Source organism: Carcharodon carcharias, chromosome 15, assembly GCF_017639515.1.
Source record: "Carcharodon carcharias isolate sCarCar2 chromosome 15, sCarCar2.pri, whole genome shotgun sequence".
NCBI lineage: Eukaryota > Metazoa > Chordata > Chondrichthyes > Lamniformes > Lamnidae > Carcharodon > Carcharodon carcharias.
The window spans coordinates 10,121,984-10,139,519 of record NC_054481.1 but is presented as its reverse complement, the minus strand read 5'-3'; the positions used below and the strand labels follow the sequence as shown (position 1 = coordinate 10,139,519).

The 17,536-nt window shown below is 41.1% G+C and overlaps 1 protein-coding gene across 1 annotated transcript in view; it reads right to left on the bottom strand.

Annotated features, from left to right (window-relative positions):
- Nucleotides 1-7,766: 7,766 nt before the first annotated feature.
- jpt2 (Jupiter microtubule associated homolog 2) overlaps nucleotides 7,767-17,536 on the bottom strand; it is a 17,732-nt gene continuing 7,962 nt past the window's right edge. Inside the window, exons 2-5 of the mRNA XM_041206823.1 lie at nucleotides 12,922-13,064; nucleotides 11,110-11,252; nucleotides 9,470-9,512; nucleotides 7,767-9,273 (exon numbers count right to left, since the gene is read on the bottom strand). Of these exons, the coding sequence (XP_041062757.1) occupies nucleotides 9,116-9,273; nucleotides 9,470-9,512; nucleotides 11,110-11,252; nucleotides 12,922-13,064 (487 nt within the window). The 3' untranslated portion in view covers nucleotides 7,767-9,115. The remainder of the gene's footprint in view (nucleotides 9,274-9,469; nucleotides 9,513-11,109; nucleotides 11,253-12,921; nucleotides 13,065-17,536) is intronic.

Genomic DNA, 17,536 nt, shown 5'->3' with positions numbered 1-17,536 from the left:
CTGTGCTCGGTGGGCACCATGGGGACTGGGGTGTTTTGTTGACCCCTTTAATCACATTTTGATTTAAAGTTTGTAAGGTTCCTTTAAACTTTGTCCTTGGTTTTACAGCTGACCTGAATTAGGGGCTGTGCCTGATTTATCCCAATTTTCTTGATTTGGTTTTCATCTAAACGATTATCAACATGGTTCAAGTCAGGCTTGTGATAGAATACTCTCCACTTGCCTGGATGAGTACAATTCCAACACCCCTCAATAAGCTCAACACCATGCAGGACAAAGCAGCTCACTTGATTGGCACCCTCATTCACCACCATCAACATTCATTCATTCCATACCAATGCATTGTAGCAACAGTGTTTACCATCTACAAGTTCTGCACTGCAGCAACTTCCCCAAGGCTCCGTCGACAGCACCTTCCCAGCCCACAACCTCTACCATCTCGAATAACAAGGGCAGCAGATGCATGGGAACATCACCACCTGCAAGTTTCCCTCCAAGCCATGACCATCCTGGCTTGGAACTATATCGCTGTTCCCTCACTATCACTGGGTCAAAATCCTGGAACTCTCTCCCTAACAGCACTGTGGGTGTACCTACACCACATGGACTGCAGTGGGTGCAGAATGCAGCTCACCACCACCTTCTCAAGAACAATTAGGGATGGACAATAAATGCTGGCCTAGGCAGCGACACCAACACCCCATGAAGGAATGAATAAAATTTGCTTTTTCCAGATGATGGGTAGGGAAATAAGCCATTTTCTCAAAATATGGAAATTGCATTTTGCCAGAACAGCTAGGGGACACTAAGGTCACCAGCTATGATTTAATTGAATGACAGAGCAGGCTCAATGGGCTGAATGGCCTACTCCTGTTCCTATATTAAACTTAAATTAGGTTCTCAATTGAACAGAATATTCTGAATTGCAAAAGTCAAAATGCTGAATCTAATTCATGCCAGAACAGTTCCATTCAGGTTAACTCCTACTAAAGTGATTTAATAGATTTGCAGCCAACTTGGCCTGTTGTGGAAACCCAGTTTGGACACTTTATCTAGATTATGTTCCTCTAGCACTCCAAATAGTAACCCCTTTCCCTTTCTTCTTCCCCTATTCCTTCAGTTCATGTGGCAAAATTAGTCAACACTAATATCACAAAGCAGACCAAATAGAAACCTCTTTAACACCAATGTTTCTAAGGGAGAACTTGGAAAGTTCTTGGCAGTGTAAAACGGCCAATTCACTATTTTTGTGTTACTGGCATTGACCATTTTCACCTCTAATTGTGTTTTAGGTGAATCGCCTCCAATGCTTTCTTTTAACCACCCTGTTTTCAGTCCCCAGGCTGTTCAAACCATAGATGTAGAAATATAATTCCAACCCTTGTAAGTCGAACTTTGTCCAGGGATCATGTTTTCTGCTAACCCAGCTGAGCATGATGAGGTAATGTTGTTTGTATAAATGATATGAAAAGTAAACTTATTTCTTAGCCACTGCCTGGTCAGATTTAATTTATGTTTATGTACCCAGGATGAGCAACAGCCATCAGCCCCATATGTGCAAACACCCATCTCTTGGCTGATCTTGGCCTCCTCTGTGCAGCTCCATTCCATCCATTCCCACCCCCCACCCCCCCGCCCCCCCGCCCCCGTCATCTTTGCCTCATCAACTTTAAATGCTATCCAGATATAACTTGCTTTTAATATGCTGTAATCATCCTGACTTCAAGGTGTTAAGGATTTCTGGAAGGATAGGTTAGAATAAAAGTTTTTGCTATTGTCTCCTTTTCTATAGGTTAACAAACCTCTTGGGAAAAGTATACTTTTGAATTTAAACTTCATCACTGCTTCAATTTATGTAGGTGATCCTAGAAGTTCTCCATAACCTCACCACTACAAACATTCTGCCTACTCTATGCCCTCAACAAATATTTGCATCAACTCTGTTAGTCTCATTTATCCAGTTAATACACACCTCACCCATATAGTCTTTCATCATAGCTCAGTTAGCTCAAGCAGGGCATCAACCTTGTTACTTTTCTCCACACCTTGATGCAATCTTTTGTCGAAGCAAATGCTTATTCCATACAGGGATAGAAGACAAGGATCTTTTCAGCCGAGTTCACCCTTTACTTTGCCTTAGAACTTCCAGGGCTCCTTGATAGGGGTAGAGTTAAGAGCTAGGCCTGAATCTGTTAAAAAGCGTATACCCAATGTGATGTTTGAAATGTTGGCAGGGGAAGTTTCCTACTGAGAAACAAAAGATTTCAGGTGACCTATTTGATCTTAGCGCTTTCAGGCAGCCGTTTGCCAAAATATTTTTGCTTTGTGGCCCATGAGGCAACCCCTTTCTTCCAACAGTAACTGCCCAAAGCAAGATCTTTGACTATATCATCCCAGCTTATATTTAAGATTATGGTTTTGCAAGCTTGTAAGACTAGTCTCTGGGTTGTTTTAATGAAAGGCATTATCAATGTGGATGTGTTAGCCTAACCAGGACTGGTAGGTTGTCCGTTTGCTGGCTCCTTACCTTTGGAGCTGTCTGGCTTGGGTGGCCCAACCAAGAGTTATACTCCGACCAGTGGGTGTCACAGAAACAGGCCAGCTTTCTCATTATATCGCAAGTGCAGTCTCAGACAAGACCACATCTATCCTCCACTTTCCACTTTCCAGCCATTTTCTGGTTAAAAACCCTGCCAGTGGTCAGTCTGCAGTTGAGGAATTTAGGCTGAGCAAATGCCATACTAAGTGAAGGGAGGAAATATAAACTGCCTCACTATCCATCTGAGGTAAGATCAACAAAAATGACAGTACTTCAAATGAGACCTTACATCATGTATATTTTGGTCCTGATTTGTACTGAATAGTTCAGGAAATATAGCCCTAGATTGCTATAAATGTGGTTATCTGAGTGAGTTTAAACTTTGAATGATTAATGACCATTCAGAAATCTTGGTTCCATGCAATATTTTTAAACTGACACCCACTCATGGCATTTTTCTATACTCAAGTAAAAGGGCCTTTTTCCAATCATTAAACACCATCCTATTAACTATTGATAATGGCTGCTCTCACATCACACTAGACTGCTGTCATTTAAAAAACTAGGATAAAACAAGTCTGGCCCTGATGCTTTTTTCTACATTGACCCTTTTGAATTTGGTTAACACCATTTGGCTCATAAGGAAGATGGCATATAAATAGGTTGTCATTTTTATTAAATTCATACAGAAGTTCTGCTTTAAGATATTAAGGAGTACAAATCATTAAGATGCAGGCTCAAGTAATTTCTGCAAACTTGACATACGTAACTTGGATTTACAACCTGTGATAAGGAGAGGTACCCTGTCCCTTTACGAGAATGCAAGTGTATTGATCACGCGACAGCACTGATGAATTGCTGTACTGCGCAGGGAACTGGAAGTCTAGTTCCGGAGGTTTCTGAGTGAGCATGTATGATCTGGTATTCTGCCCTATGTCTCAATAAACCATCACTGTTTATTCTTACATCAGTCTCTCCCTTATTAATTGCAAACAGCAATAGATGAGAACATAGGAAGGCGTTCAGTTGGCCCACGGACTCATTTACTCGACATAAAAGTGGTGGCGAGGATAAAGGAACGAAATAAAATAAGTTTCAAGACAATGGGATCGCTTTTACCAGCGGGGAGTTTCACAGGTTCACATCCCTTAACGGCATTACCCATATCGAAACCTCACGCTAGCATCCAGCATCGAACAGTATGGCTGAGCAGGCAGTCCAAACCTTTAAATCTGGGATGAAAAAGATGGAAAGGGATTCCACCGGCACAATATCGTCCCGGTTCTTGTTCAAATACCGGACCATACCACACATGACGACCAGCACTGCCCCTGCAGAACTACTGGTGAAGAGATGTCTTCACACCCACCTGACCCTTATCCGGCTGAATTTAGAGGGGAGGGTGGAGAAAAACCAAGAGGCGCAGAAGACCAGGCACAATAGGCACGGTCACAAAAGAATTTTCATGGTGGGAAATGCTGTCCTCACAAAGAACTTTGGAGATGGGCCCAATTGGCTGTTAGGTGAGGTGAATGCAGTAACTGGACCCCTCTCCTATAATGTATCAATAAACAGCTGAATAATTAGATGACACGTGGATCATCTACGCAACAGAACGCTAGTCCCACAAGAAGAAATGCAGTCTTCATCTGCGCTTGAGTTTGTGCCGCATGTAGAGGACAGGTCACACGATTTGGAAACACGAGTGGGACCCAAGGGGGTCGGAGAGACAAACCTGCCGATTTCCACTGAGGAACCTAGTGGACAACTGTCCCCTGAAAAGGAGGTCTCGGAAAAACCAGCCGAGGTTGTTGAACTGAGTCGCTCAACATGTCTGAGAGACTTGACCTGTAAATAGTTAATGTGTTTTAAGCTTGTTAGCTGTACTTTTAAGTAAAGGGGAAGGCATGTGGTAAAGTGAGGTACCCTGTCCCTGTAAGAGAATGCAAGTGTACTGATCAAATGCACTGACGAATTGCTGTACAGCGCAGGCAACTGGAAGTCTGGTTCTGGAGGTTTCTGAGTAAGCACATATAATCTGGTGTTCTGCCCTTTGTCTCAATAAACCATCACTGTTTATTCTTACATCAGTCTCTACCTGTTATTGATTGCAAGCAGCAATAGATGAGAACATAGGAAGGCGTGCAGTTTAGAGTTTGGTTGGCCCATGAACTGATTTACTCAAGACATAAAACAACCCAAACAGAAATGTTACTGCTTAATACTGGAAATGTAATACCCTAACCGACATGATCACAGTGGATAGCATTTTTAACTTTGGTTAGGGCCATTTCATTTCAATGCTGTGAATGGAAACCCAATTCAACCTTGTGACTTGAGAAAAGTGTATTTGGGGAGCAACTTGTTCAAAAGCTGGAGCAGAAAGAGAGGCTGATGATGAGGACATAGAAACTTAGAAAATAGGAGAAGGTCATTCAGCCTTTCAAGCCTGCTCTGCCAATCATTACGATCATGGCTGATCCTGTATCTCAACGCCATACTCCGGTTCTCTTCCCCAATGCCTTTAGAGGACAATAGTTAGCAAAGACTGGAAAATCTTCCTTACAGGTATATTATATAGCACTACATCCACTTCACCAGCCATAATTGGGGCAGCCACTTCATACAGCAATATATTCACTTGGGAGTCAGATGCTGTATTGCTTTGTTATTTGCACATTGATTAAGTTTTATGCTTGCAAAAAGTTTCCTTTCATTTTTGGCTGGCATTTCAGTTCCTTCCTGTTCCCTCCCTAATCCTTAGCAAAGTCTATTTAAAAAAGTATTTCTGCAGTTTCATAAAGGCAGGAATTAGTCCTCTATACATTCATTTACCTTCAGAGTGTAAATTGACGTCATCTCATTTCCAGTTCATCTTTCGTTCTCCTTGGAAATTTACTTATGCCCAAACTACTGGAACTTTATACATCAATTTGGATAATGCTTCCAAATCAAATCATTTTCAAGTTCTAGTCATTCACAAGTGTTAGTATGATATTCAGCATGGCTTTTCCAAAACAGATCTGCTGATACAGCTCTGCCTCCTGCAGTCTTGTTCCTTGTCAAACAAAAATAAATGTTTATTCCCAAAATATTGCAACATCAAGCACCTCACATTTTGAAGGATCAGTTGGGTATCAACGATATGCATTTCTGATTTCTCAATGTTGTTGATTGGAGCATGGACATCATGAAATTCCCCTCAGCCAATTTGACCTTCATGGGTAGCAAATAATCTCCCATCATCCAACCTTACCCACTATTTTCCTGATGATTCCACTTTACATTCAGATCACGGGCTAGAAATTAGATGGTCCCTTTTTTTTGGGCACAGGTGCTACAATTCATGTCCTACCCACACCCAGAGAGATCGAGGTGGACGTCCCCACATCATCCGAATGATTGTAGCCTGAGCAGCACCCCCACACTTGTCTTTCACACTGCCTGTGACATCTGTGCCAGGCAGTGTGGTGAGCAATTCACAAAGGCAGACTCTTTATTGAAGAGAAGCTGCACTGCTGAGGTGAAGGCTGCTGGTTAATTTATTGGGAAGTTTGCAGAAAACAGAATTGCACAGCACACATGGTAATGCGCTACCAAGTTTAGCTATGCTGCCCTGGAGACTCTTGTGATCGTGGTGAAGTCCATGAGGGAAGTTACATTTGCCCAGGAAGCCTTCATGCACCAGCTGAGGAAAAATTGGCAGCATGTTGCCTTGGCACGAGTGGCCTGCTGCTAGGGCGGGGAGACTGGATAGGTTGTCAGCTCAATGAGGGGGCGAGGCTACAAGCAAGTTCTGCTGCAGAGCAGTCAGATTATAACTTTAATGGGACACTATTCAGGAGAAAGTTGCAATTAGGTGCAGAGATGCTTGGGCTATTGGCAGGCTTGCCAAACGTCCTCCTGTCACTGTCTAGGAGCATGGAGAAGTCCAGGAGGGTATCAAGCAGAGGTCAGGAGTATATCATTTCCACTGTAGAAACAGTGGCCAACTCCATGACTGCCAGCTGTGATACAAAGTCTGGTTGCTATTGTGTTTTCATGGCAGCACTGGCATAATCCACACTTCACTGCTGCAGTGCAAGCTCAGATGGTGGTCATAAGATCCATAGTTACTGCCTGCTAACAAGGGATATGTAGGCTCTTATCACAGTTCAACAATCAATGCCTGAGCAGCTTACTAGGATTGTTGAGATGTCATGCTGTGGGAGTGAGAATGGCAATACTTTTGTAGAGATGAACTTGCTGTCCTCATACATTGAGAGGCAACAGCAGTGACATAGGCAATCAGCCTACTCTGCTCCTGCAGTTCAAAGCCAGGCTCTCAAGGTCTAGAGCTACTCAAGGGTGTACTTCAAGGCCATGGCCATTTTCTCTCCTCTCCCCACCACCCCCCAAAAGCAAAACCAACATTTGCAGTCTAGCACCTGCTGGGCTGCCAGCACTAGGACAGGCAACAGGTACTGGCAAGAATTACATATGGGTGAATGGGTCATTGTTATTAACATTACTAGATCAGCTATTTGATAGAAAGCTTTGGCTTTTATTGCTGAATGTTGACCACTAGGATGTTGTGGTGAGGATTGTGAAATGGAAGTGATGGTAGTTCCAAATTGGTTCATGCACAGACCATCCACTCCCATGGAAGTCAGGGTGCCACCTCCCCTATTCTATGTCCTGCTCATGTTAAGATTAGGGGGCACCACAGTAACTACCCCATGAGTTTTAAGTATTCTGCTTTCCTCCTTCCTTGGCAAAAAATGACCAAGAACCCAGCAGTGATTTCACCAACTTGCCCAGAGGTTGCTAAGTAAAAAGCCACTCTCTTGCAAGGGAGATGTTTTTGAGTACGAGTTCAGGGCTCATCTAGCAGCTTCATAGCTTCTTGGTTCACTCTGCAACTAAGTAACTGCACAAGCATTGCCTACATTTGGAATCCTGGCATTACAGCCAATTGGGTCGAGATTTAAGGGTATTGTTGTCAGTTTTCTAGTGTTCACTCGTGCCTTGCAGGAATGCTGTGCAAAAAGTAGCCAGCAGGACATCGTGCCCATGGGAAATGGTGGTAGGTCATTATACTTTTGGTCAAGGCAGCACTACATGAATGAATTTCTAGCCTCTATACCTTTGATGCAGCACTTTTTAAAAAATTTAGACCAAGATGTATATAGCACATCTGTAACTCCAAGTTTAAATTGCCAGTCAGGCATCGACTAGAAAATAGAAGTTTTATTGAAATAATTTTATTTTTGGCTATTGCCATCCAGTTATCTGCATCCAAACAAGATGGGTGTATAAAAAAGGCACAGGAAAAGTTTTTCCTCACTGGCAATAATTAACATTTGCATCTTGACTTCCAGTATATCCCTTGAACTAAAAGTATAGAAAAAGGTGCACCAGTGAGGAAATGGATTTAAGTACCTTGAATGCTGCTGCAGAAGCTAGAATCCTTGGCAGCCCAACAGAAAACATACACTGGGAGAAAAAATTGAGCACCTGTTAGAATTATGCTACGAAACTACATTTAGCAATGTTGTTCCATCAAAATTGCATATTGAAAGTGATTAAGAGGATCAAATGAAGCAATCGTTTCAGTACATTAAACCTTTTGTATGGATTTGATAAAGTCATTGTATTGCTACCTTATGTCTGCTTAGTTAAATACTTCCAACAAGCTCAGCAAAACTAAAACTTGCGAAGAATTTTATAGGCTTTAAAGTTTGCCTTAGAAAAGGCCAAAATGGAGTTAAATCCTCAATGGAACCCTGTTGGGAAAGTTTTGTTTGCACTATAGCCAAGATCAGAAGCCAGTTTAAAAAAAATTTTTGACCAAGCATACATAAGGAAACCTTTGTCTAATGTTTCAGAAAATAAATATTCTAATCATCTGTTTCAAGTTCAAATGCTACCATTGTAACAATGCTCAATATTGTATACTAGCTCATAGCAGGTCAAAATAAAAGACACTCGAGGATTCTGAATTGACCATAACGAGTATGCTACAATCATGCCAAGGAATCCTCGATTATATGTGCAGATTTTACACAATTTTACGTTCTTTGTCAACTAAGGCAACAGTTCCATGATTGGACACACTTGATTACATTTTTTTTATATGATGGAATGATTTTGATCATTATAGCTCCTAAAATGCTCATCCCAGATCACTTTTTATGTGGTGCAGACGGCTAAAAACACATGAAGGAGTCAACATGAACAGCAGCAGCAGACGACAAACAATGAAGTTCAACACAGGTGCCTATGCCTATTTCTAGCACTTGAACAAACTCACATGACCATTTTATTTTATAAATGCTGGTTAACACCACATTTAGTTTTTATATTTATCTGTTGTGACAATGATTTAAGCTGTAGAATACTTCAGCTAAACTTGGGTCAGCAAATCCTTATTGAAATGAACAGCATTTAAAATAAAATCTAATTGTCTTTTACTCTTTGAAAGTTCATCTGCAAAATGGACAAAAAATAATGTTTTTTTTATACAAGGTAACCTTCTGTTCCATGCAGAACTTTTGGGAGAGAGAAAACTGGAGTCAAACAGAGTAGAGAACCTCCTCAGAACAAGGAGAGTGTCGATTTGCCACCAGGAGGCTGGGTAACCTTGTTATGGGATCGTGGACGTGGACCTAGATGAGGTTCATGGTCATCCACTGTGGGCTCCTTTGGCTTTTCTTCATCTTTCTCTTCACTCTCTTGTTTCCCATGCTCGTCAGCTAGAAAGTATTAACATAATAATAATCACAACTGACTTAATTGCATTAATTCCTTCCAAAAAGCTCAACAGCATTTATGTTCAATTTCTTATATTTCATTTTGCTACTTAAAGGCACTGTGGTTATTTCATGCTCATTATATTTGGATATTATGCACATTACAGAAAATGTATTGATGCATGTAATGTAGTCTCACCTTTCAATTCCTCATCTGCATCACTAGAGAATATGTTTGCATCCTGTTTAAAAAAAAGTTAAAGTTAATTACCACACAGCAAATGAACTACATTATTGAACACAGCTCAAACCATTAAGACAGATCTTTCTTTATTCTTTCATGGGATGTGGATGTTGCTGGTAAGGCCAACATTTGCTGCCACATCCCTGATTGCCCTTGAACAGAGTGACTTGCTAGGCCACTTTAGAGGACAGCTGAGAGCCAATCATGTTGCTGTGGGTCTGGAGCCACATGCCAGCCTGACCAGGTAAGGATGGCAGATTTCCTTCCCTAAAGGACATTAGGCTTTTTTATGACAATTGATAAAACTGTAGTCTTCATGGTCACCATTACTGAGACTGGCTTTATATCCAAGATTTATTAATCAAATTAAATTCTGCCAGCTGCTGTGGTGGGATTTGAATCCACGCTCCCAAAGCATAAACCTGGACCTCTGGATTACCAACCCAGTGACATTATCCACTATATTCTGTAAAGGAGGGAGGAGGCAGGGAAAGGGAAGAGACAGTAGTAAAGAAGTGGCACTCGATACTTCTTTGGATACAATCTATGCAGATACTAATTTAGTCAAAAAATCACCATTCAAAAATCACAGGAGGCAGATCTGAACAATCCAAATTCAGCACCAGCAACCAGTCTCATGGTTGTACAAATGGTAACCTGGGTATTAATTTGTGGATGTAACAGTGTTTCATTCCCAATCTTCACTGCAAAAAAAAAAAAACAGGGCATCCACTGATACTTAGTGTAATCTATGCTGGCCTAGCCAATGGCATCCACATCTCATGAAAAAGATTTCAGAAAATACAATTACTTGATTAACACTTTTATAATATGTAACCAAATTTTTAAGACTAACCTACCATGGATGCAATTTATCTTGCTTGAAGACACAGAGGGTGATCATGAACTGTGTTACAGATTGCAACCTCAATTTATGTTTATAGGATTGGCAGTCAATGTGTTTCCACAACACTGTAGATGCATCATACCTCAGAAATGACTGGATTTTTGGGCCATTAAATGCTAGAAGCACAAAGGCAGTCTCTCTTCCTCCCCACCCACCAACTGTACAGTACACCAGTACAAAAACGTGGCGTGAATAACACCACTTGTTTTGTAGAGATTTAAGGGTAGAGCTAACCATGATGCAAATGTTAAATTAGACAGGCCTGTTCTTCCCAAACTATTTGCTGTGACACCATTTTTATTCTTAAAGCTTGGTGTGGCCCCAGAATGAAAACTAAAGAGGGAGGGGAGATCAGCACAAAAAAAGAGTTTTGAGTTGAGTGAAGGTCGAAATAGCAGGGAAAAAGGCACAAAAAACTTATGACATTAACCATTTTGCAGGCTCCATTGAGGCCAGCAACTGGGCTTCAGAACTCATTGGATTAGGCAATGCTCACAGGTAAAAAATAGTGCATGCTAACAAGGGTCTGACAGCTGAGTCTTCACTCCACAGCCACCATTGCTGTCTGAACTTGCAACCCTAATTGCTCCTCCTGCAATCCCACCTGGGGTCACGACCCACAGTTGGGAAGCCCTGCTATGGGTTAATATTGATACCTAAAGCAGCTGTCAATATTTATAACCTATACCTTTGGTTTGTTTGGATGTACGCGAATTACAGTTGGAGCAACTGGTTCCCCAAAGATGTCATTGCTCTGTTTATCAGCTGAAACAGCATTTGATTGTGAAGAAACAGACTCCGATTCACCAAAAATCCCACTGCTTTTTCCACCTAAAAAGGCCAAAGAGACAGGAAGAATGCAGTTTAGTTATTACATAAATAGAGCAAGTTTATGATTTTGAATGCAATGAAATTATCCACCACCTTCAGGCAGTCATAACATGAGTTAGGGGGAAAATTTATAGGGCTATGGGAATAGGCCAAATGGCCTCCTGCTGTACTGTAATCACTCTGATAGCCTAGAAAGGTGAAAGGAACTGGCAAGCGCAAACGCCAAATAATTCAAAGTATTCTAGTACCAAGTAGAAACACTGTTACAGTCGTCAAGGGTAGAGAGGAGGAAATTTAGTTCCTTGAAAGTTAGCAACCAAGTTGTAAACAGAGATAGAATGGAGGAAAAATATTTCCACTCAACACTTGACATTAGTTGATTTGCAGTTACTGCCTTCTCAGAAATACATTTCACCATTTTTGATTATCCTACAGAATAATTGACAGAAAATGCAGGAAATACTCAAACAGGTCAGCCATCATCTGTGGAAAGAGTGAATGTTTCAGGATACAATGACCCTTTGTTAGGAACTGGAGAAAGTTCAAAGTTAGTAATGTGTATGTTAGAAATAAGTTTTAGCTTTAAGTTTAATTTATATTCTGTATGTTTTTTTTAAGGGGAAACCTGGGTTTGCATATCACTTTAGAATGTTGCCTGCAAGTCTGTGGGTTTGTGTACCTGAATTTTCATGAGATTTTACGACTCAAAGTGGAGAGCTGTATTTCAAGGGGGCTAGTGGTTTAGGGAAGTGGGGAAGTTAAAAAAAAGTAGGAAAAAACTGTGTTGTTGCCTAGCAACAGGAGACCTACAGAGAAAAACAGAAAGCAGTTCGAGTTTAGTTGGTCTCTGGATACCACAGGATGAGGAAGCTGGACAGGACAGCGAACTGCAGAGAGCAGATTTCCCAAAACAGAAGAAAGTCCCAGAAACTAGGGAGTGGGGACAAAACTGTCTTCCTGGGACTTTAAGTCAAAGAACAAGAGCAGGAATTGGGAACAGGTCCTGTTCAGTGGAAGTGAAAGCAAGGAGCAGAGGAAAAGGCAGAGTTTCTGAAAGAGTGCATGGAAGGCAAAGCTTGAATGCACATGGCGACCAGAGGAAAGGATCATCAGGAGAGGTTGAAACCCTGGAGGTGGATCCTTGAAGATGTCCAAGTGAAAACGTAGCTTGGGAGAAAATTCCAAGGCAAGTACTTTGGAGATTGGAGACCCTCGGGAGAAAGATGGAGTTCCATGAAACTGGTTGGCTAACGGTATTGTGGGCAAAGGAGTAGTATAATATAGTTTATCTTTCTCTTGCTTAAATATATTAGTCTTTTGTTAAAAAGTACACCAACAGACTCTTCGGTAGCCACCCTCCATGTTTCTAAACAAAAAATAAGAGTTGGGATCTATCAAGCCAGGTTCCGCCCTGGGATCTGACTTGTCCATGAGCATCAGTTGGGATAATAACACCTTCATGTTTACATTATTAACACCAATTAGATCTCTCAGCAGTATTGACTCTGGTTGTCCATTCAGCCACTAATGATACCTGTAGACGGTAGCAAGTTGTATCTCATATCTATAGACTAATGCTATACACATTTATAGGACCTATATATTCAATACCAGTGGACATCCATGAAAGATGTGCCTTGAAGATTTTAGTTCCATTGGACTCCCTTACCTGGAGGATTAGATCTCTTTGGCAATGAAGTTTCTTCTGGAGGCCCAAAAATATTGGATGCCATTTTATGGGGTTTAGTGGATGGCGCATCAGGGACACCAAATATATTGCTGGAACCACCACCAGGTGGTCTGAGTACTCGGCTAATGAGGAACAAAGGAATCAAGATTTATCATCACATTAGTGCTTCATTTTAGTCAGTTATCTTCTCTAACCCCTCCCAGTCAAGTATGTTACTAGAAAGTCCAGAGAACCTCATTAACTTAGTAAGGCCCTGCAAACATTGTTGAAAAAGTCATTTAGCACAATTACCAAGTGGCAGTTACTTTGACATTACAGTTCAATACAGTGTTCCAACAGTTACTATCAATATTAAAGAATCAAGCACATTCCTAGTGTCAATGCTAACTAGTCTTGTTACAAGATGTTAGAGAGAACTATTTCTAGCATCTGCAGTTTTTTGCTTTTATTTTAGAGAGAACTCCATTTATTCTGTCTCAAGAGCATTAACCCACAGGAACAAGTAGGATTAGTGGCACAGTAGCACCATCGCTGGACTAATAACCCAAAGGCCCAGGGGACACAGATTCAAATTAAATTCAGTTAATTAATTAATCAAAATATGGAACTGAAAGCTAATCTCTGCAATGGTGACCATGAGACCATCAACTGTCATAAAAACTTGTGTGGCTCACTGTCATTCCTGGTAATGTCCTGTCCCACTGCGGAACTGGCCCAACAAAGGTAGCTGCACAATGGTATGCAGTCAGGAGGGAGATGTCCTGGGAGTCCTCAACATTGCATGGGCAAGGAAATCCACTGACCATCACACACAACCCTCAGCTGATAAATCAGTACTCCATGTTGAACACCACCTGCAAGTTCCCCTTCTGACTTGCAATTATCACTGTTCATTTGCTGGATCAAAAACCCTGAAACTCCTTTCCTAATAGCACTTCAGGTGTACCCAAACAAGATAAGCTGCAGTAGTTCAAGGCGGCAGCTCACCACCAGAAGAGCAATTCGGGATGGGCAACAACTATTGGCCTTGCCAGTGATACCCACATCCCATATAAATAAGAATCTTTGATTAGAATAAAATTGCCAATTGAGTCTAGAGCCTATACACTACTTCTTCCTGTGTACACAAAGGAAATGGACTAGAGTATTAATTGCACTTTTGAGTCATATTGCAGAGCAATCATTCTGAAGTGGTAACTCTTTAGGTTAATGTGGAAGTATTCTATTATTTAGATGTCATTTACTAACAGCTGGGCATACTGGTTCCCCGTTTATAAATTTGCTCCAAAAATAAACTAAAAATGGCACCAATTCACAAACTGTGTAACAGGTTAATTTTTAACCCTTAGGGGGTTTGATAGCACCAGTTATGTTACTAGCATTTAAATTGCCCAGTTTAAGTTCAGCAAATTGATTCATGTGGCTTGATATTCAACTGGTATTGTTAAGTTGTGCCAGTTCTATTAAGGTTTGGAAAGGTCTTTTATGTTGAAAGGATGATTCCTCTTGGAGGAGAATGTAGAACTAGGGGACAGATGGAGAAATTGAGGGTCATGAGTCTTTGGCAACTTTCCTCAGAGTCTTTGGATATTTTTAAGGCAGAACTAGATAGATTCTTGATAAGCAAGGGAATGAAAGGTTATGGGGATTGGTGGGAACGTGGAGTTGAGGTTACAATCAGATCAGCCATGATCTTATTGAATGGCACAGCAGACTTGATGGGCCAAACAGCCTCCTCCTGCTCCAATTCCTTTGTTCCCATGTGGCTTTGAAGCAGGGAACTTTTGCTCAATTGGTGACTATGATGAAACTGGGGCAGTTTCCACATGAACAGAACAGGTGGCCATCTGAGACAGGACAGTGCATTGCTCAGTGTCTTTATCCTGCCTAATGAATTAGGATGAGCAGACCCTCACTGACAGTCGCACCATTTCACAAACTGGCCTGAATGTCTGTGGCTTAAAAAAGATGCGCAAATTCATGGTTTAAAAAAACTCCACTCCAAAATCCTTCGTGAAAATAACTCCAAAAAAGCAATTCAAATGGTAATCAGAATTTGAGTTTGCAAAGCAAATAGTTCCATGTATTACTTACTTGGGTCATGAGATCCAATCTTGTGCAACATAAAATTTTACACAGATCTTGAGTAGCATGGCTTCAAATTGGCCATGGTAATGCACATGGTAATTAAATGAAATAAGTTGACTAAACTACCAACTAACCCAGCTTTAAAAAAAAAATGTTCATGGGATGTGGGCGTCACTTGCTAGGCCAGCATTTATTGCCCATCCCTAATTGTCCTTGTTCAGAGGGCATATAAGAGTCAACCACATTGCTGTGGGTCTGGAGTCACATGTAGGCCAGGCCAGGTAAGGGCAGCAGATTTCCTTCCCTAAAGGACATTAGTGAACCAGATGGGTTTTTACAACAATTGACAATGGTTTCGTGATCATTAGACTTAATTCCAGATTTTTATTGAATTCAAATTCCAACAACCTGCTGTGATGGGATTTGAACCCAGAAAATTACCCTGGGCCTCTGGATTACTAGTCCAGCGACAATACCACTATGCCATCGCCTTCCCCACTATGCCATCGCCTTCCCCAATCAGGTCAAGGTTAACTTTGCTGCTTCAAGGTTAATTTTGTACAGCAAGTTCTCGTTTTAAGCCACCCTCCTTTAGGTTGTTTTGTTTTAAAGTCATATTTGTTTTAGGTCGTTTCCCCGATTTAAGTCACGATTTCTGCTTTAGAATCGTTTTGTCTCATCATCGTCCATTTTTGTTGACACATCGGAGTGCATCGCTGTCCATTAAAATCATGCAGAGCACATCAGCTCCCTTGTCATGCAACCCGATCAGCACCATTATTAAGGGGTTGTTTGTACTGTATTTGAGACAACATTGATTTTTTAAAAAACCCCAGGGGCATCTGAAACCAGAGTTGATTACTCCACCCCCCCCTCAGCAAAAGTTGGATTTAAATTTTGGAATTTCAGGGTGGGTGAGACTTTTAAATTACTTTAAACATGAGCCAGAGGTGCCCAATAATCAGCCCAGCAGTGTAACTTTTTAACATTTTAAAATGTTGAACTGGGGAGTCATCTAATTTGAATTTATACAAGATTTCTTTCGCAAAATAATTCACTAAATGTTATTTCAGCCAGGAATGCATAGCGCTGCATGCAAATGGTACAGTAATTCAACTTGTACATTTTTTTCCCTGGGGAGAAACATCTGAAGGAACTTAACCTCAGCTTTAACACTGAATCATGGGTTGATAGGAATCAAAGTTGTTTCACTTAAAAGACCGTGATTTCCAGGAATGCAACCACAACTTAAAACGAGGACTGGCTATAAATCAGATAACCAAGGCTGAGCCTTCAAATTCAACCCCTATATTGGAACAAACCATTTCAAAACAAATAGCAAAGAAAATTCAGACACACAAGTCACATTTTAGGGTATTAGTTATACCACACTAAATGAATCAATTTTTATATTTAGCATTTTTGCCATAATAGGTAGTTATAAAAGACTGAAGAATCTTTGAAGTTCAGTGACATTCATAAGCAGCCCCATTTAACATAATGAGCTGGAAGAGGTTTTGAGCTGCACTAAAGTTACATGTAAAAAGCACAAAAAATTAAAATTTGGCTCAGAGCTTGTCCCACTACAGACTTCCTCTATGGAATAGAACATACGCTGTTCGAAAAGAAAATCCATTTGCAATTTTACAATAAAAGTACTAATTTATTACAGCCAGATTGGTAATAACAAGAGCACAGCCCAAAGTTTAACATTTAAACAATGACTCTGAACAGGGCACATTAATGAACTGGTCACTAAACAGCTGCCATCAAACAAAAAAGCTTGATGAGCCCCTCTCCACTTTGAAAAGGGCAAATTTATGATTCTTAGGAAGACCAGATTGTCTGTTTTTGATTTGGTTGAGGTATAACTGTCGATTGGGACACTGGAACTCCCATGCCCTTCTTTGCCTGGAGATCATTTGCATTAACCTGACTAGACCAACAGGGCCTCATCATTTTGCAACTCTTCAGATAGTGAAGCAGTTGATGTCCAAATGCAGCAAGACCTGGACAATATCCAGACTTCGGCTGACAAGTAATATTCGTGCCACACAAGTGTCAGGCAATGTCCATGTCCAACAAGAGAGAATCTAACCATTGCCCCTTGATGTTCAATGGCATTACCATCACTGAATCCCCCACTATCAACATCCTGGGGGGTTACCATCGACCAGAAACTGAACTGGACTAGCCATATAAAATACTGTGGCTACAAGAGCCGGTCAGATTCTAGGAATCGTGTGATGAGTAACTCACCTAACTCCCCAAAGCCTGTTCACCATCTACAAGGCACAAGTCAGGACTGTGATGAAATACTCCCCAGTGCGGGAAAAAGCAGCCCGCTTGATTGGCACCACATCCACAAACATTCACTCCCTCCACCATCAACGCACAGTAGCAGCAGTGTACACCATCTACAAGATGCACTGCAGGAATTCACCAAAGCTCCTTAGACAGCATCTTCCAAACCCACGACCACTATCATCTAGAAGGACAAGGGCAG